This window comes from Eretmochelys imbricata, chromosome 1 (genome assembly GCF_965152235.1).
Source record: "Eretmochelys imbricata isolate rEreImb1 chromosome 1, rEreImb1.hap1, whole genome shotgun sequence".
NCBI classification, from domain to species: domain Eukaryota; kingdom Metazoa; phylum Chordata; order Testudines; family Cheloniidae; genus Eretmochelys; species Eretmochelys imbricata.
In genome coordinates, this window is record NC_135572.1 from 49,503,871 (window position 1) to 49,525,673 (window position 21,803).

The following is a 21,803-nucleotide window of genomic DNA, read 5'->3' on the forward strand; positions in this document are numbered from 1 at the left end:
ACAACCGCATTTGCTCCAACCCCTCAGACAGAGACAAACACCTACAAGATCTCTATCAAGTGGTCTTACAACTACAGTACCCATCTGCTGAAGTGAAGAAACAGATTGACAGAGCCAGAAGAGTACCCAGAAGTTTCCTAATACAGGACAGGCCCAACAAAGGAAATAACAGAATGCTACTAACCGTCACCTTCAGCCCCCAACTAAAACCTCTCCAGTGCATCATCAAGGATCTACAACCTACCCTGAAGGATGACCCATCACTCTCACAAGACTTGGGAGACAGCCAGTCCTTGCCTACAGACAGCCCCCCAACCTGAAGCAAATACTCACCAGCAACCACACACCACACAACAAAAACACTAACCCAGGAACTTATTCTTGCAACAAAGCCCGTTGCCAACTGTGTCCACATATCTATTCAGGGGACACCATCATAGGGCCTAATCACATCAGCCACACTATCAGAGGCTCGTTAACCTGCACATCTACCAATGTGAGATATACCATCATGTGCCAGCAATGCCCCTCTGCCATGTACATTGGCCAAACCGGACAGTCTCTACATAAAAGAATAAATGGACGCAAATCAGACGTCAAGAATTATAACATTCAAAAACCAGTCGGAGAACACTTCAATCTCTCTGGTCACTCGATTACAGACCTAAAAGTCGCAATTCTTCGACAAAAAAATTTCGAAAACAGACTCCAATGAGAGACTGATGAATTGGAATTAATTTGCAAACTGGACACCATTAACTTAGGCTTGAATAAAGACAGGGAGTCTTTATTCCCTGTGTCATAACACAAAGTAAAACTATTTCCCCATGTTTATTTCCCACCCCCGTACTGTTCCTCACACGTTCTTGTCAACTGCTGGAAATGGCCCACCTTGATTATCACTACAAAAGCTTTTTTTTCTCTCCTGCTGGTAATAGGTCACCTTACCTGATCACTCTCGTTATAGTGTGTATGGTAACACCCATTGTTTCATGTTTTCTGTGTATATAAAATCACCCCACTGTATTTTCCACTGCATGCATCCGATGAAGTGAGCTGTAGCTCATGAAAGCTTATGCTCAAATAAATTTGTTAGTTTCTAAGGTGCCACAAGTACTCCTTTTCTTTTTGAGACTGAGAGGTTACTGCAAAGCCTTAAACCACATATCAGTAATTCTTACAAAGTGACTTTTGGTTCCATATTTCTTAACATGTTCTTCTAGAGGTGAGAGAGTTGAAATGGACCAGTTGTCCCCATCTGTGCATGAATTCTTGAGCATAGCTGCAGAAACAGTGATAGCTGATATTTGTTACACATGTAGTCAAAGGAAGCCAGTCTATCATTTTGTATGAGGTCTTTTTAATTTTTGTTAGTTCTTTTTTTCTATCCAAATTGTCTTAAACATGGAGTTGGCCTTGATACTGAGAAGTGGGTTATTGCCTAGTGGTACGAGAGGAGAATTAGTAAGATTGGATGCTTTAATCATCTTAACATGTTGCAGGATGCTCCATGTAGATACAAAGAATGGATTTTTCCTTAAGGGTATGGCTAGCCTCTTAAGATATATAAAAGTAAAGCAGGAACTGAACGGTATACCTGAACTTTTTTCTATCTCAGACCAGGCCGATGTGTATACAGAGCCACTAGAGTAGAACCACCTTACAATAAGACACAATTGGAATGCTGGATAATATCAATACAAATCTGGCAACCCCATGTAACCTCCAGTTGTCCAGGATTTTTCAGGAGTCTGTTGTGACAAGTGAGGCTGTTTTATATCCCATGTAAATTGCACCATAAGCGTATTTATTCGAGCAAAGAGTGAAAGAGAGACTTGAAAGGCAATTGACTAATAATATAAGTCAATCTTGAGCAGATGTTAATTTTGGCTATTTCTGTTCTCCCCAGTAAAGAAAGAAGGAGGAGATGCCACCTCTCTAGATCCTTGGAAATTTCTTTTAATATATAGTCCATATTTATAGAAACAATTTTTGGAAGCTTAGGATATATCTTAACACCTAATTAAGTTTATTTCCTTGCATATTTGAAATGGAAAATGCTGAAACTGAGAAGGATCTGGTCTTCTGAATATATCCATTGCTTCTGATTTATTCGAGCTAATGTGAAAACCAGAGATCTCTCCAAAAATGTCAACTACATTCAACAGAAACAGGAATGATGAGGATGGATCCTTCAATAGTACAAAAAATGTCATTAGCATATAAACTGATTTTGTATTCTTTCCTGTTTATAGTCACACCTTCAGTGGCTGAGTTCTGAGATATGTGCATTGCCAGTGATTCAAGAGAGAGATTAAAAAGGAAGGGTGATGGGACAGCCCTGTTATGTGTGTCTTTCTAGTTGAAATGTGGGAGAAGTAATTCCATTAGTTGATAGTGAAGCAAGGGTAGAGTTGTATGATGATGCACTGACCGAGTTCAGGAATATTGGTCCAAATCCAAAAATTTTTAGGTCAGCCATTAGATAAGGCCATTCAACTCTATCCAAGGCCTTCTCTGAATCTAGAGACAAAGCTATGGAGGGAACATCTGACATCTGAGTTTGCTGGATGAAGTGAATGGCTGCTGATAATACAAGAAAAATCCATCTTCCTTTAATGAAACCTACCTGATCTGCGTGTATTATTGATGGGATGATGGTGTCCAGTTGTGTCACTAAAATTTTTGCAATTATTTTGCAGTTTGTGTTTAATAGAGATATGGGGCAGAAGTCGCCACAGTTGCGACCATCTTTGTTCTTTAATATGTAAGTAATTAAAGCAGTTCTCATGTCGTGAGATATGGTTCCTTTTTGGAATGTTTCAGTGAAGACCTTTGAAAGACTAGAAGATAGCTGATTACAAAACGTTTTGTAGAAATCTGCCAGTTAAGCCATCTATCACTGGGGCCTTGCTGGAATTCATATTTTTTTATAGCCTGTTCGATCTCTTGTGTTGTGAAAGCTTTGTCCATAAAGAGCACGTGTTCTGAAGTAAGGTTATTAAAAGGTAGGCCTTCAACAAAATGATTAAATTTATTAGAGCCACACTGGTTTTCTGATTTATATAAAGTTTGATAGAATTGCTTAAATTGTTATTTACATCTATTGCTTCAAGGATGGCACTATCATTTTCTTGTAATAAGGAACAAATATTGTTGATAGTTCCATTGTGAGTCTTCCGACAAGTAGTTATCTGCTTTATCTCCTCATTCATAATATCTTTGTTTGACCCTGTTGAGTGTAAATTTGACGTGGCTAGATAAGCATTCATTATATTTATATTTGGCATTGATTAGAGAATGTAGGAGGTTTTCATTATTTTGGTCAGTCTTGTGCATTCGCTGCAACTCATTTATTTCCTTGGCCAGAGGACCTAGTAACTTGAGTCTCTCTGTCTTTTTGTTTTGGGAGGAAACTAGCATCTTCAAGCTAGCACTGCAAGCTAGGAGTATCTTTAACCCAATGAAATGGCAGTATTCTATTCTTTGAGGTGAAAGCACAGGAACACCAACTTCCCCAAGCTTTTATCATCTAGTTCCTGACTTGTCCAGAAATTGATTGTTTTTGCACCACGGAATTTTGCCACGTATCTGCTAACTTCATAATATAAGACTGTTGACCCAGGCCAATGGGAAGTTTCACAAACAACTCCAAAATGTGCTAAGTTTGCAATGTGAAATACTCCCAACATAGTTGATTGTGCAACAAAATCTTGTTTGGAGCAGCCTGTCAATCTAATACTGTGTTTAGCGAAAGACATGCAATTTTCAAGGCATCTAGAATTGGGACTGCCTCAAACTGTTTGTATATTAGGTGTTTGCTCACAACACAACAGACTTGTTTAAGATTTCTGAAATTATTAAAGTACTTCCTCGGTAAACTGATGGGATGTCTCTGGAGCCAGGTAATCTTCATGGGTCCCTGCTCTGCTGTTGCTTCTTTATGTTTAAGTTAATTCCTCCAGTAGGCCATCTAATTCAGTGATGATTGGAATCAAAGGCCAACAGTTAGCTTCTATAATTGAGGCCTTTACTGATTAATAAATATACTGCTGAAAATGCTCTTTCCAGCTGGAGGAGGAGAATATCAGATGAAGGAGTAAAAAATCCTGAAAAAATTGTACTATTTTTATGTTCATATAAAATGTTCATGGATGTTATTGACATGTGCTTCTCACTACTCTTTTCATGTACGATTAGTAAACCCAATGCTGATTAACAATACTGTTCCCAAAAGCCTCTGTTTACATGAAACATAGGATCTGATTCAGGTCTGGGCTAAGTTGGTGCAAATCCCAGTGACTGAAGTCAGCAGGAGGGAGCTGAGCCCACTTATTGCATGACTGATGGCCATGTAATTACATACTATTAACTGTGAACTAAAAAGCCAGCCTGTTCGCAGCTGAAATTTCAACATTCTCTGCAATATTACCTAAAATAAATGAAAGAGTATGTTAATTTAAGAGTTCTGGTAACCAATTAAGTTCATTTTTTGTAGTATAATATTGGCTAATTATGCAAATACTGTATACTAAGTAGCCCCATTATCTCTAACACTTTAACTAAATACTGTTCTAGTAGTAGTAGGCGCTTCATACTTTCCTTCTAATCTGCCCTTATCTTGTAATTAGCACACGTAGACTGAATTCAGAATTGCCTACTTTTTTTTACTCTAAAAACTATTCAAATCAAGTAAGAGGAATGAGAAATTATAGTACATTCAGGGTGTGAATCTGAGCAAGCCAGCAACAGTGATACTTAATTAGCCCAAAAGGATTGTTTCTAAATGTGACATATATAGAGTTTAGTGTTTGACTTCAATGGGACTTCTCCCAGTAGTAAGCACTACGCTTGGTTGTGCTTGCAAGATCAAGTCTTCTATGTTTCAGTCACACTGTCTTTACTTTAAGATTTTTACACACTTTGCTTTGGCCTCCTAAACTCAACAAATTTTAAGAAATGCTGCTTAATATAAAGAATTAATCTGCACTTGCTACTTCACTATTTAGAAAAACTTCTTTAAATGGCCGCCCATTCCCATGTCCACTCATGCAAAATAATTTATTTTTTTATACTGTCTCTACCCTTTACATCCATTTATTACTTTAGAGCCTGGACAACTGCTGTGAACCAAGGGATGGAGACACCAAGATTAGAGCTGTGTGAATAGTGGATTTTTCAAGTTCTCTGGTATTTCCAAAAGATCATGAAAAAAATTATATTGGGTCAAATAAAATGTTTAATTTCTACAAAATCAAAATGTTTCACTTAGTTTTCATCTATTTTTCAACATTTTTTATTTTTTAAATAAAAATAAAAGGAAATCAATCAAAGGTGTTTTAGAGGAACAGTCAGGAATGGACAGTTATGGATTAAATTTGTCCGTAGGGTAGATTTCTCCCTGACCATGGTTGATTTGTGCCTCAAGGCATGAGGGTTTATAAATCCCTTTTAAAATTGCTTTTCCTATCTAGTGCAACGTAGGTGGTCTAATTATCTGTACAGCGTCTCTTGGCTTTTTTAAAATGTCAATCCTACTGAGCTTTTGGTCTCAGAGGTATATTGTGGCAGTGATATTTGCATAATTGTTTCAATTCTTGAAAGGCTTAAACTGTCTTTTTATTACTATTATTTATGAAATGGAAGTCATTTAAAAGAAGTTACAGGAGCAGTATGCTCCTTGAAGACCAAGACTATGTACTCTTTTAGGTGCTGTACCTACTCAGATATCAAAAATCTGTGTGAACAATAGTTTCCAGATGCAACTTTATATTGTTGGAGCCTTCCCAAGCAGCAGAGGTGTTCAAGCAAGGAGGTTTCTCTGAAGAGTGGAAAACAAAAGGAGAGAAACCTCTTTCATGAGTTTCTGTGCTGCTGTTTGATATTAGGCTTGTTGCTACATTGTTTGATTGGCCTCTTGATATTGGGTACTAACAAAACAGTATCCAGAATGGACAGAGAATTCGTGTGTTGATCAACACTGATGATCAGCAGGAACAAGAAAAAGCTACATGAGGGTACGTAGTTTATAAAGAATGAATCATCCTCACAAGCAAGAACATGGTACTTCAGCAGCAGTTTGTAATTCCATTGCTAAATGTGAATTCTCTGGCCAGTTCCACAGCTGCCTATCTGGAAAAACTTCTGAGCACTGTGTCCAGTGTAATAGTAATTGTTATTCAATATCCTTGTGCAAACATTCACTTCCTCCCATGGGGATGGTTTCTTTCGCACTTGCTGTTATTCTATGAAAAAGGAATGTATGCAATTGTGTTTGCAAAGGAAAGATGTTTGTACTTGAGCAATGAATGTGATAAGAACTATTTTGTTTCACAGAATATTCAGAAAAGGTTCTGCTTCCTAACTTGTGATGCTGCCAGTTACCTTGGCGACAACCTACGAGGAATAGGCTCAAAGTTTGTGAGCTCTTCTCAGATGCTAACTTCCTGTTCAGAATGCCCCACTCTTTTCGTAGATGCTGAAACGGTGAGTATATTCCTGTAGAGGATAATAACTAGCATGTCCAGCATGTGTCGTGTAAAGGAGGCTAGGGTGGCAAAAACCTCACTCAGAATATTCTTGGGTTGGCAGGCTTAGATTTCTACCCAAACTATTTGCACAGCCTTATTGGAGAATACTGGAAACATCCAGCTTCTTTTGTTAGAAGTGATTTTGTTTTCTTCAGTCAAAATTGCGCTTATAATAAGGATGCGAGTTTGTAGTTTGAAGACATTGTAGAGCAGAATCTTGCTAGTTCACACTTTGGTGAAACCCAAATCCACATATTCAGTTTACATTATGTTTTGGATTAGTAATAATAGTAACAACTAGGGGGTCATACACTTCTTTGCTTTTGTGGGCCCAAAGAATTGCACACACCAGAAGGCTACTTGTATTCCTCCATTTTCCCATTCCACCCTCAAGCTCCCTAGGTGCTATTCTCCCGTTCCTTCTTTTTCAGGGACTCCTTGCACATGCCCTGTGCTAGGGTCTCTGCATGCTTTCCCACTGCCCCCTTTTTCCCATCTCAGGGTACACCACTTTCCCCCATACACCCCTTTTCCTCCTTCTGCCCATACTAGAATCCCCATTTCTCCCCACATGCCAGGGTCTTTGCATGTGCTCCCTATTCTCCCCACACAAAAGTTCCCCACCCTGCCCATAGTTTTATGTGATTAATAATTAAGCAATCAATCTGCAAACACCTAGAAGATAATAAGGTGATAAATAACAGTCAGCATGGATTTGTCAAGAACAAATCATGTCAAACCAACATAATAGCTTTCTTTGACAGGGTAACAAGCCTTGTGGATAGGGGGAAGCGGTAGATGTGGTATATCTCGACTTTAGTAAGGCTTTTGATACTGTCTTGCATGACCTTCTCATAAACAAACTAGTGAAATACAACCTAGATGGAGCTAAGGTGAGTTCATAACTGGTTGGAAAATCATTCCCAGAGAGTAGTTCTCAGTGGTTCACAGTCATGCTGGAATGGCATAACGAGTGGGGTCCTGCACGGATCGGTTCTGGGTCTGGTTCTGTTCAATATCTTCATCAATGACAGGGGTTCTCAAACTGGGAGTTGGGACCCCTCAGGGGGTCTCGAGGATATTACATGGAGGGTCACGAGCTGTCAGCCTCCACCCCAAACCCCGCTTTGCCTCCAGCATTTATAATGGCATTAAATATATTAAAAAGTGCTTCTAATTTATAAGCGGGGGTCGCACTCAGAGGCTTGCTATGGGAAAGGGGTCACCAGTACAAAAGTTTGAGAACCACTGATCAATGATTTAGATAATGGCATTGAGAGTACACTTATAAAGGTTGTTACAAGGAGGAGGGAGAAAAATTGTTCTCCTTAACCTCTGCGGATAGGTCAAGAAGCAATGGGCTTAAATTGCAGCAAGGGCGGTTTATGTTGGACATTAGGAAAAACTTCCTAACTGTCAGGGTGGTTAAGCACTGGAAGAAATTGCCTAGGGAGGTTGTGGAATCTCCATCATTGGGGATTTTTGTCCCTCATTGTCTGTCCTTTGGGGGAAATTGTAGGAAGGTCATTGAATGACTGTCAGCACCTGAGTGATTTAGCCTCCATCCTTACTGCAAAGTGGGTGGGTTCTAGCCCGAATTGAAGTGGAGGCCATTTTCTAACCCCCAGCCTGGTAAGGTAGCACGGACTTAAGACACCTCCAAACTCAAGTCAGAAGATTTTTTTTTATTGTATGGATGGTAGAAAGACTAAGGTTAGGACGCATGTAAGACCCCAGGTTAACTGTGCAATGTAGACATACCCTCAAGTGGAAACTAGCTAGGTTCTACAGATAATTTGGGAAGAGTAGGGAGATTGCTATTTGGAAAGCACCATGTTATACACGTTGACTCCATCAACACACTCTCATGCTGTGAAGCAAGGCTTCTCTCGTGCTGCTGCTCTGGACAGGGCAAAGTAGTTGGAGTACCATGTATTTCTGTTGGAGAGAAAAGAGTGAAGAAGAAGTCAGCAGGTGGCTTTTGAAGAGGCCATCAGATTTTAGTGGGGCAGGCTTTCAGAATGGCCTTCCTTTTGCTGCTTTGTGGTTCAGTATGGAGCTCTTGGGAAAGCCAACAGTGCCTGTGCGCTCCCTCAGCTGCCCTACTTGCCTCCGTGATTGAAGTTGACAAGCAGCCAATATTGTGTGCATTGCCAGGTTGGCATGGAACACTTCATGACATTTGAGTCATCTCTTCCTCTTCTAGCTCTATATTTGAAAGACAAGAGGAGGGGGCAGAACTGGCTCTAGCCATGCTGAGTCATCAGAGAACACAATATGCTCAGCAGCTTCATTTGAGTTTGGTGTAATATGGGTTGTATGATACAGACTGGCTTTACGAAATGAGACAACCTTTCTAATTTCTTGTGACTTTGTCCATCTTTTATCAATTAGCCATAGGTAGATGTTCTGTGATGGCAGTGTGAGCTTGTGCATTTTATATAAAGCTGCGAGCTAGAAACTTCTGAACTATAATCTGGGTCAGCTCTGACTCACTGCTGTGGCCTTGGAAAAGTTATTAATTTCTGTGCATCTGTTTCTGTATCTGTAAAAATGTATATACTGTTACTTACCTCACGGGAGAGTTGTGAAGATTAACTGGTTAATATTTGTACGGCACTTTGTGTATTTATTTGGGAAGGTCAGCTTTCTGTCTAGCATTTTGGGCTGAAGCCCAGAGTACAAATGTGTTTCCTGAGATTTTAGTAATAAGAGCTAAGGTGGCTGTTTCAGCTCCAATAGCCCCTGAACATGCCCTGTGGATGGAATCAAGCTCTGAAAGTCAAAAGAAAGTGCTAGTTACTCCAGAAACCCTTACTGGCTGCCAGAAGCATTAGCAAGATGGGTTGTGTTTTCAATTTTAATTCCAGTTGGAGCAGGAACCTGTACATCCAGAAATGTTAGTAGAGTTTTAGCATAGGATTGAGACTGGCAATGGGTAAACTTTAAAGTGCCTTTTTGCAGTGCATACCATAGTTTCTACTTTACTAATATTTTTCTTCTTTAATAGTAAAATTTACTGGCCCATTTTTTGTTTTAATGTTTCCAGCTTCTCTCCTGTGGACTTCTTGAAAAGCTAAAATTCAGTGTTCTAGAACTACAGGAGTATTTGGACACATACAACAACAGGAAAGAAGCAACTCTCTCAGTAAGTGGGATTTCTATGCTTTATTGCCCTGTGTATTCATATATTAAAATGTTTTGATCTGAAATCTGTTTAAATTAATAGTAGTATAACATTTTGTAGGTCAATATTGTATCTAGAATTTGGATCCATAAATGTCTTCTCTCTCTTTTTTTGGGAAGATATGGTAATTGATACAACAAGAATTAAAAGAATGGCTCTTTATATAGCTTAATTTAAAATGTGTGTGAATTCTCTAGTCTTTCAAGCTCCTCCTCTCTATTAATTAGTAATTCATGTATTAATTTGTTTTGTTTATACGATATAAACACTATTAGAAATCAGAATTATAGCTTTTTAACTCAACCCACTCATGCAAAATGTGTTGGGCTGTCTGAATGAAGAGCTTAATTGCAAGACTTGACTTAATATGTTTTCAAGACATGATATTGTGAGACTAAAATACTTATGAAAAGAAAAGGAGTACTTGTGGCACCTTAGAGACTAACAAATTTATTTGAGCATAAGCTTTCGTGAGCTACAGCTCACTTCGTCGGATGCAGTGAAAATTTTCACTGCATGCATCCAATGAAGTGAGCTGTAGCTCACGAAAGCTTATGCTCAAATAAATTTGTTAGTCTCTAAGGTGCCACAAGTACTCCTTTTCTTTTTGCGGATACAGACTAACACGGCTGCTACTCTGAAGCCTTAAAATACTTATGTTACCCTTCTTTAAATCTAGCCAGAGCTGATACCTCACTTTTTTTTTTCTCTGAAAACAGTGGCTTGCAAACTGCAAAGCAACGTTTGCTGGGGGTTCACAAGATGGAGTTATTACTTGTCAGCCAGGGGACTCTGAAGAAAAGGTAATAAGGAGCTATTTTACCTTCCTGTCAAGTGACATTTATGCATTGTTTCTTGATGCCAAAAGAAGCTGGTGCCTTTCCCTCCTTGTGTCCCTTTGCAGAGCTTGGACACAATGCCAGTTCTTGCACTTATGAGTCTATTGTCGCTGTTGGCACAGGCCTGCCCAAAGTGGGTGGAGAACGGGTGGGGATATGGTTCTGTCCTCCCACTCTGCACCAGTAGGCAGAGCTGGCCCTGACGAGGGCCAATGTATATTGCTCTGTAACAGCAGTAACTTTCCTACAGCATAATGTCTCTGGGAATTCCTTCTGGTGCACTTTATTTCCAGAGCACCTTCAATGTGGCCAGTGGCTTTGCAGCCACAATCTGGCCCCATAGTGTGTAGACTTTTTGCATTTGAGCTTTAATACCTGAAATATTAAGCCTTTCACCTTTAAATTATCGGTTGAAATCCAACTGATGTTAGTAGTAACAAAATATTTACCATCAAAGGACTTTTCAGTGCTCTGTGAAGTAATTAATGCTGTGGAAAAACATTTATGCGAAACAATGTTTCATGTATTGCATTTGAAACAAAAGATTCCTGTATATGCTATGCAGTGATTGCCATAAAGCAGTCAACAATCTTCCTGGTTCTGTGCTATTTTAACTATAGAGAACAATTGGTATCTCAAACACCATTGTGTGGGAAGTGTTGGAAAATGTTATTCTTTTTTAATGGCAAATACTGTATATGTTCATGGCAGAGCAAGTGCTAGACAATTTAGATGTCTTCAAGTCACCAGGGCCTGATGAAAAACATCCTAGTATACTCAAGGAGCTGACTGAGGAGATATCTGAGCCATTAGGGATTATCTTCGAAAAGTCATGGACAACGGGAGAGATTCCAGAGGACTGGAAATGGGCAAATATATTGCCTATCCATCAAAAGGGGAATAAAAACAGCCCAGGGAATTACAGACCAGTCAGCTTAATTTCAGTACCCAGAAAGATAATGGAGCAAATAATTAAGCAATCAGTTTGCAAACACCTAGAAGATAATAAGGTGATAAGTAACAGTCAGCATAGATTGGTCAAGAACAAATTGTCAAACCAACATAATAGCTTTTTTTCACAGGGTAACAAGTCTTGTGGCTGGGGGGAAGCAGTAGATGTGGTATATGTTGATTTTAGTAAGGCTTTAAATAATGCCTCACATGACCTTCTCGTAAACAAACTAGGGAAATACAGCCTACATGGAGATACTATAAGGTGGGTGCATAACTGGTTTGAAAGTCATTCCCAGTTAGTAGTAATAAGGGGTTCTCAGTCAAGCTGGAAGGGCATATTGAGTGAGGTCCAACAGGGATCAGTTCTGGGTCTGGTTCTGTTCAATATCTTTATCAATGATTTAGATAACAGCATAGAGAGTACACTTATGAAGTCTGTGGTTGAAGCTGAGAGGGGTTGCAAGTGCTTTGGAGGATAGATTACAATTCAAAATGATCTGGACAAACTGGAAAAATGGTTTGAAGTAAATAGGATGAAATTCAATAAGGACATATGCAAAGTACTTCATTTAGGAAGGAACAATCAGTTGCACACATACAAAATGGGAAATGACTGCCTAGGAAGGAGTACTGTTGAGAGGGCGAACACACTTAAGAAGTTACATCTTAAGGCAGAAGAAAGAAAAAACATGACATTCCCTCCTTCTTTGTCTTTTTGTGTGTAAAAAAAGGACAATAACCTTTTCAGAACTACACACCTGAAATTTTAGCCATATTTTCCTCTAACACGTTTTCTCTACTTGTTCATTATCTCTCCTCTCCCATTCTCTCCCTTTTTTTCTGGTTCATTTCTTTCTTATTCCTTCTCCCCTTTTTTTTCTGATCATCCTTTGTTCCTCTTCCTCTGTTTGCCAGAAGCTGGGAATAGGCGACAGGGCATGGATCACTTAATGATTACCTGTTCTATTCATTCCCTCTGGGCACCTGGCATTGACCACTGTTCAAAGACAAGATACTGGGCTCAATGGACCTTTGGTCTGGCCCAGTATGGCCATTCTTATGTTCTTATGTTTCTTGCTTCATTTTTTCCCTCCTTTGTACTTCGCTTTCTGTTCCTGCTCTCCCTTACTTTTTGTGCACGTGCATTTGTGAACATATGGGAAGGGAGAGCAAATTCCACAGCTAGTGCTTCCCCTCTTCCCCCTCCCCCCACCCTGTCCCAGTGTATTTTGGCTGCCTTGACACTTTTAGCATTAAAGCCTGTGGACAAGTGCCAGCATAAGTATATGCACACATTGGGAAAGCTGCTCACATACCTGACAATGCTTGGGTTGCATTTTACAAGCCCTGATGTAGTGACACATGGGCATGTTGTGGGTGGGCTGTGTGCAAAACTAAGTAAAAGATGGATATGGGGAAAGATTCCTTATTGCTTTTATAACTACAGTTCAAATATGAGGTAATATTTGTGTGGAGGTTTAACTACTGGAATATGTTTAATCATTGTCTTCCCACTGTACTAGAACTGAAACCAAACAGTAGCTTAAAAAGTTCCTGATGTACTGCTGTTTTTAAAGCTTCCTCGTCCTCACCAGTCCCTGCTTTCATAATTGTAATTCTTAGTCCCATTTTACAACATCTTGTTCATTATTTTAAAAGGAAATAAAGCAGAAAGAATAGAGAGAACACTGAATGATGCACAAAGGGGGATTAAAATGTGAATTGGGTACATAGAATCTGCATAAGATACTAAATGGCCTAAACACATCTAAAAATATGAATGTCATATTACAGTTGTGTTGTGTTTGTCTTTAATAAGGTGTTCTCTATTTCAGAGTTAATGTGTGTGTTTTGTGAAGCAAGGGTTAGTATACAAACTACTTGTTGGTCAGAATGAAAAGAAGTGTTTCTCGCTGCTGCAGGAATCCCTATTCTCTTCCCAACAATGTTCCCTCAACACAAAATGTATTATTCCTGGGAGTTCACAAGATGGTAGGACTTTTGATGGACAGATACATAAGTTTCTCTTCTCCCCTCCCATTCACCTGTCCATATGAAACAGTTCTTCTCACCAAAAGGCCTTTCTTCTCCAACACTTTTCATTCTATTTACTTATCAAAAGTATAATGGGAGGAAGACTCCAGGGAAGCATGTGCTGAGAAAGTGTCATTGGGAAGGGAAAAATAACTCCTACAATGGTGAGTAATTTTTTCCATGCCTTTCTTCTGCTCTTCACCCTGAGCATGAAATGATAGTTCCAGAAAAGCACAGAATGAAGAAGATGGGGATATGCCAAAGAATAAAATAATTGTTGGTAAAAGAAAGGCTCTCTATTTTACAGAGGAAGCAATAGGGGAACCTACCTAAACTCTTTAATGCCATTTAAAGGTTATACATAGATCCTAGAATGCTGCTTGGCACATGAACTCCCTCTTCTGACCTTCGAACAGCCCCTCAACCCTGCCAAGCTCATCATCAAAAGCAAGTTCCCCAGGACGCACCAACTCAAAGCAGCACCAGCCCCTGCCAGAACAACAGTTGCAAACCCTGCAGATATATCTCCATGGCTACAATAATCAATACTCCACACAACACACCTTTCAAGATTCACAAGTCCTACACATGCTTATCACAACATGTGATGCACTGCATCCAGTGCATCAAAGGCCCCAGTAACAACTATGTCAGCAAAACCAATCATTTTACAAGGTGTGATTCCTACTTGATGCCAATTTGGTTTAACTCCTACTGGGTTAACCACAGAAGGCTCCCAGATAAAGTTGGATTAGGAAGATCTGGAAACAAGTCTCAGTTTCAGTAAAGTTGAGCACTCACAGCAACTCTTGAAGCTAAACTAGGAACTCTGTTAATGATGTAAGTCCTCTGTACTGGCTGACTACAAATGGGCACATGCAGCCTTTAAACATGGAGTTGAATTGGCTCCTGCACCCAGCTCCTGGAAAGGAGGAATACATAGCTATCCAAAATACAGCTACAGGCTGAGCACAGTTTCTACTGCCTTCAAATGCAACAGTTACTTAGGGATATATTAGCACACGTTCTCTCTCTCTCTCTTATACTTTCCAAGGCTCACAGAACAACATCTGAAAACAGTAGAACCAATGCTGAGGACTGGAACACCTGAACATCATCCACTTGCTGCTGAATGCTCCAGCTCCTGTGGGATTCTCCTGTGTCAATGAATAGCGAAGAATTGTATTACCTTTAAAGTGTCTGTCTAGTCTGGAGTCACATTAGCACCTTCAGAATAATGGGGTGACTCCCATCTCTTTTTAGGACCTATAAGTACTTCCTTAAAATCACGAAAAGGCTTACCGGCATCAGACTACTTCTTTGCCATCTTTCTACCCTGTTTTAATGGCCCCAGTTCTGATCTTGTCAAAACTGAAAAACTACTCTTTTCCTGAAAAAAAGATAAATCAAAATTTTGGTGGAGCACAGTGACTTTCTTACTTTTTTCTTTCTTAGACCTATTTGAAAAATATGGGTAATATTCATTCCTACAGGGTTTTTACCATGCAGGTCTGTCAACTAATCTCTATCCTCTCTCTCACACACATACCAAGAAAATTTAGACTGGCGCCTGAGAGACCTTTGAGTGCTAAAGTCATTCTGCCTGAACAGTTAAATGGCAGGGGAAGGCAAATGAGTTCTCAATCAAAAACTGATTACCCTCTCAACTTCCAAGGTATATTACTTTTCATGCCGAGGGAGCCAGGATGAGGAATTAAAATCATTATCAAATTATAGAGCCAAGTTGTGGCTGGGCATCATTAACCTAGAGGATCTCAAGTATATTTATTTAAAGAGTGGTATGTTTTCCTTCAGTGAGCAGGGAGGGTTTTGTTCTCTTGACTTACTCTGTGCCTTTCCCTTCATCCTCACCTCTCCTCTCCCTCCACTCACCCACACTCACACACACTTTCTTTTTGGAAGCAGGGGAGAGAAGGCAGCTTTTCTTGAACAACAGACCATGGAATTCACTCTTTTTTTGGCTGCTTTCCCCCACTTTTAAAAAGTAAATTCCATGGTAAATTAGGACACACTTACTTTTTTACTGAATCAGGGATTTTTAAAAGTTCACATAAAAGCTGAAGATGGTGCCAAAATTTGGAAATATATAAGTGAAATGCTTTGACAAATGCAAATCAGTGTAGTTCTGAATTTACTGGCACAGTAGTCTGTCTTATCTCTTCCTGTTTGATCTTATATTTAGTTGTACAAGGCTTAATTACATAAACTGCATGGAATTTGACCAATAATGTCAAAGGCTTAATGTTAACCACCACAAAAGCCAGCACATTTAGAGCTTAGTCTGCCATTCAGTCATTAACTCATCCCATTGTATAGGGTAATGTAGGAAACTGGGCATGCTTAAATTCATACATGCTTTAATATCAAAGCACAATGGGATGAGGACAGGGCTGAATTCCTTTGCTTTGGCAATGCCAGGATAGTCCCTTAGTATTTAACATTTTTGTATTTGCCTTCTTTGTTTTTAAATAATAATATAAAGTATTTTATAACAATTACAAATGTTCATTAACATCATTGCATGTGCACTGACATCACATTGCAGCTGGGCAGATGTCAGTGTAGGTTTATGCAAGAGTTAAACTGATGACATGGTTTTATAGATCTGATATGGCACCTCGACAAAATGGTGAAAGCTCTATTAGAAATGCATAAACAGATATATTAGAGCAAACACTAGCTCCTGGGAAAAGGAAGAGAGAGCATCTCTCCTTTTTCAGGGAGGGGACTTTCTTTAAAGTTCAGACTTTAAAATACTTCACAGCTTAAACATTATACACAAAACTTTTCAGTTTTAAAATGCCCAGTTATAAACCTGGAAGCCACAGGGTTTTTAATGGAAATAATATTTGACCTTATACATCCATATAACACAACATTTTTGCTTCAGTTCTGTTAACGATTTGAAACCACTGCAAAACTTTTGAGAACTTCTGTGCTATGAATTCTTTGTCCATAATGAAAAGACCAAACATAGCCAAATTTATTCATTTAAAAACCATTAAGCAGTGGAAACTTTGATGGTTTAATTTCCTGGTTTTTGGAAATACACGCTGAGAGAAATTGGGAATAATAAATCTCAAAATTTAACTGATTTCAGTTAGTTTATAATTTACCATTAGGAGTAAAGCTTGGTTTTAATGAGAATGCTATGCATGATGTGTGGATGGTACATTTTCAACCACTTAGCAAACTGAGGCAAGCAATGCTAATATTGTTGATAGTTAAGCTATTAAAGAAGGGCTGTGCTTTCTATTGCATGCATTACACTGACACTATACTTTCTTTCCTTTCCTTTTTCCTGTGCCATGCTTGCTGTGTAGCAAATGGAATCTCTTGCAGTAAGTTGAAGTTTTCATATTCTTTGTCCATCTAGAGATGGACTAATACAGCCTGATTTTACTGGGTTTTTTTGTTTGTTTTTTATCTCTTGGCATGTTTTCCCTTTTTCTTTTCATTTTTTCCTTAGCAATTTTGATTCAACATATTATTAAAATGAGTAACTAAGTTGTGTTTTGAGTCACTTTTCTCTTGAAGCAGAAATCTAAGCTGCTATTACAAATTCTGGCATTGTCACATACCATTTAGAACAGCTGTTTAAATTAATTCTGAGTGTGAGTCAGTCTTGTTTAACAATCCAGACTCTAAGTAGCTTTAATAAGCTAGAATGGAGAGCGGAAGTGATTATTTTAAAACTTGTAATGTTTCAATATATCTATATGAAACATTGGAAATACTAATTTTAAATTAGGTTTTAAAATGTTTTCATTATATGCTAATTTGAACAATTTCACCATGTTGTCATTTCAATAAGTTATCCACAAATAAAAAAAAGTAAGCTGCATGATATGATAGTTAACGGCTGAAACTTACATTTAATTCAGATTAGTTTAGTCTTGCACAATTATGTTAGTTTAATTTAGTAGTCAGATGGGGAAAACTGAATGTTAAAACTATAGTATTGCCTATCCTAAAGGTTCAAAAATCACAAGTTAACCCCCCAAAATCATGAGATTTTAAAAAAATGTTATATTGTGGTTTTTTGGTTTGTGTTTGGTTTTTGAATTCTTCCCACCTGCCCCCAGTGCATGTGTGACAATTACTGTGGCCCACTTTTCCAAATTTCTTGGGTGAAATGGTTTTGACCCTGCAGCAAGAATCACCCCATATGTGCTCATTCCCCTGCCCAGGAATTAATTCTACTCTCCGAATCCCCAAATCAGTTCTGTCCCCTTATGAGATCTGCCTGTCACATTAATTCTGCTCATCCCTAATTTTGACCCCTCAAGTTACCCCTTCAGTTCTGCACCCATATCTGCCCTTCCTTCACATCAGTTCTGCACCCCATCCCCAAAACTCAGCACTGCTCCTTCTGGTGTGGGGGTGAGGGCAGCTGCAGTAGGTTTCTTCTTCTCCTCTTTGCCAGGCCAGGTGTTGCAAGAAGAGAGCAAGTTGTTCCCAGGAGGGAAGGAGGGAGTGGAGCTGCCCTAAGCTAATGCGATTTTTCTGTTCCTTCCTCCCCACTCTTGTGAGAATGGTTCCTGAGGGCACAGGGCAAAATCTCACCCTGTTTCCTATAGCAGCCCTGGCTGGCTGCTCTTCCCCAGGAAGTGAGCATGTGGGGAAGGCAGCCAGTCAGAGGGGTTTTCCCTCCATATAGTGCTGAAATTCACCAGAGGGCAGGAGCGTCTCATGTCATTGTGAGACTGGCTCCAACCCTGGCCAAACTCTTGTGACCTGGGGAGATATTGCAAGGGTTGGTAACACTCTGATGAAATCAGAACCTTGTTTCTAACTAATTGCTGGTTACAAATTACAGAAGTATCATACTTAATCTCTCATGTAGGAGATGGGGAAGAAACACTTTGCATTGCTGTCAAGTTATTCCATCATGGAACCCTCAGAATGAGCTGTGTCCAGCCCTCCTTGTTCTAATAAAGAGTTGACACAATACTGGTTTGGGGTAGAGTTGGTGAAATGGACAATGTCTCATAAAGCCTTTTGTGAGGTATTTTTTGTTAACAAGCTTCTAAAGCAACAAAAGCAGCCACTGAGATTATGTCTAGGCACAAGTCCTTTTGGTCCCTTTTGAAGCTTTAAACATTTTGCTTTTTCTTTTAAAAAGTCTGTAAGACAAATCATCCCCTAGACAAGTTAATCCTTCCTGCATGAGAGACAGGAAGCTCCTTGAATTTGGATTCAAAGCATTTCCACCTCAGTTCAGTCAGGGACACAGAATTTGGCCCCTGGTCCACCTGTAGGGTTCAGAACCCCAAAACCCACACTCTTGTGAAAGCCACAACTCTAGGTCTATCTGCTCCTTTGAACCTCATAACTGCTGTAGCCATTCCATGATACCTTGGTATCCTCAGTCCCCCCTTGGGGATGGAGTTGCACATCATGTTAGGAGAATCATTTTAAGTTAGTACTCCTGTGGCAATATTAACTTAAGATGGCAGGAATGATACCACAGAGACCAGAACTCCCCTTACCTATGGAACTTGATCCCCACCCTGGAGTACCATGAAGTGATTTCATCAAGGTTGAGGAAAAGGGGTTTTATGTAGCAAACCCAGCACTTCCTACCTCCCCCATGTCCACATGATTGGATTCACTGCTCTTTGTTCTTTTCCATTCATAGAAGCAGAAGGGAGCATTTGGCTCGGTTGGAGCACCGCTTTGTTATTCTTACTATCGCTTGTTACTTGTATTATCATAGCACCTAGGAGTCCACGTCATGGGACAGGACCCCATTTTGGATTTCCTTTCTCTCAGAAGACATCCACTTTTGAATTTTAAAAGCATTATATATATGCAAGTTACTGCCCCTCTTTGTGCCTCAGTTTTACCATCTGTAAATTGGGGATAATGATACTGAACTCCTTTGTAAAGCACTTTGAGAGCAACTGATGAAAAGTGCTATATAAGAGCTAGGAATTATTATTTTGAACTGTGACCAGCTACAGACAAAACAATATCGTGGGTGTTTTCACTCTGATATGTGATCATAGTTTGGTAAAATCATGCCAACCAGCTTTTTCTTACCAGAGAAACAGTAATAGATATATCCCCAAATATGTTTTATTGGCTGCACAGAAATGACCCAAAATCTGCTGCTCTTTATTAATGTTTTCTCTTCCTATACATCTTTCCTTAGCAATTGGAACTGTGTCAGAGATTATATAAACTCCACTTCCAGCTGCTGTTGCTTTTTCAGTCGTACTGTAAACTCATTGGACAGGTGCATGAAGTTAGTTCCATGCCAGAGGTATGTCGTAAGCACAACCAAGCCTTTTACTAAAATAATCACTGTATCTTTGTATTTTTATTTCTACATGATTTCACCAAAAATTAATTATTAACCTGAACTATGGGTCTCCAGACTAAATGTTTCTGTAACACTTCTTTGTCTGAATTAAAATGTGTTTAGGAATTATGCACTGTATGTAAGAGACAGTACAGTGATTCAAAGTTTGAGTTCTTTTATGCAGTCAGTCTTCAATGGTAATTTCAGTAAATTGCATGGTAATGAGTGAGAATACTAAATTAGGCCCAGTCCTGCAGAGATTTATTCAAATGCTTAATTTAACATGTTGGGATTACTCACACTATGTAAAATTAAGTACATGCATAAGTCTTTATAGGATCAAAGAAAATTTCAGGGAAATTGACCTTGCTTCCATTGTCCGGAAATGATTCTTATTCTAGGGCATGGTTGATGTTAGTTGGACTTTGTGGCCAGATCTACAGTAGGAGCACTTTGCCACTATAACGATACCAGCAAAGTGCTCTTAGTGGATGCAGTTTATACTGGCAATACTGCACTTTTGCTTATTCCAGATCTCCGAACGAAATAAAAAGCTTCTAGTGTAGATATAGTTATACCAGCAAAAGCACATTTTTTCTGGTGTAACTGAGTCTACACTAGCGGCTTTCCCACCGCAGCTGTGTCAGTCAGGGATCACACCTCTTCATACCCCTGACTTACATAGCTATGCTGGCAGAAGTTTGTAGTCTAGACTTGACCTTAAGCTTGCATTGTAAGTGTTCATGCCGTACCTCTTCTGTGGATTCACAAAGGTCTCCAGTCTCTGCTGCTGTCGATCTGACTCCATCCAAGAGTACTAAGTTCACTTAAAAGAAAAAATATTAAAATTATAGTGTACAAATAATCATATCATCATAGTCATTTAATTTTAATTTGATTCATAAAGATTGTATCGCTTGTTTTAGAAAATATTTCCTAAAATTTCTCACTACATCTTGGAGATACAGTAGTTCTAAAACCATGACACAGAAATGGTCTATTTTGAGCTTGATAGTTGGCCATTTCTCTTCAAATATTTCTACGCAGATTACTTCTTAAAATACTTCACATCAGCAGGTTTTGGAGGCAAATATATTCTCATAAATACTCCAAAACACATAATATATTAAGAAATGGTATTTTTCATGTAACCACTGTATATTCTGTGGTCATCACTGAAGAGAAGATGAGAAAATAAATTACAGCATATGTTTTTTTCCTTGTAAAAATTTATTATATATGAAAGTAGTGGGAAAGAATTAGAGCTTTTAATATGATTGTGTTCTTAGAACAAGAAGTTTCAAATTGTAAAGTGTATACAGCAAGTAGCTCGCAGATTCTGTAGTAATTGGGGATTGTTTAATTTATATAGTTATTGGTTTAATTCCAGTGTGATTGTGGTGTGGACGCTACACTCAATCTGAATATTACCCTATCTTTATCTTGAGAAGCTGCTGCCAAGTATGTTTTGTCGTTTTGCTAGGCTGTTCTTTTCAACGGTAATGGATCATATTGCAGAGGACAGTTATTAGGACTCTAGTACCATGAATGGTAGACTTTTTTTTTGTTTAAGATCTTAGTAATTTTTTTAGTAGAGAGTTGATTTTGTAAACATATTTTAGCACAATACCTGAGGTTAATGAGTGAATCAATGGGATCATTTGTTACAGTTGATGCAACCTACAGAGTGGAAAAAAACAATACGAGGAATAGTTTTAATCATGAAAGTAGCATGTTTTGCTGGATACATGAACTGTTATTTAAAAGAAATAGCCACTGTCAGTTGCTGTCACAGTCGATAGAACATGATATTCACATATTGTCATGTTCTGTTATATCCTTCGAACCAAATTAAGGCATTGTGAATTGTCTATCTTTTGCCACGTTAAACTTTCTGTCCAGTAAAAAGGTTACACAACTACTATCTCCTT

General features: G+C 38.9%; 1 protein-coding gene across 2 annotated transcripts in view; it reads left to right on the top strand.

The window, feature by feature from the left end:
* FRY (FRY microtubule binding protein) overlaps positions 1-21,803 on the top strand; it is a 291,284-nt gene that overhangs the window by 266,206 nt on the left and 3,275 nt on the right. For both annotated transcript variants that reach the window (XM_077810042.1, XM_077810035.1), the window contains 4 exons: positions 6,337-6,486; positions 9,580-9,678; positions 10,437-10,520; positions 19,723-19,833. In XM_077810042.1, the coding sequence (XP_077666168.1) occupies positions 6,337-6,486; positions 9,580-9,678; positions 10,437-10,520; positions 19,723-19,833 (444 nt within the window). The remainder of the gene's footprint in view (positions 1-6,336; positions 6,487-9,579; positions 9,679-10,436; positions 10,521-19,722; positions 19,834-21,803) is intronic.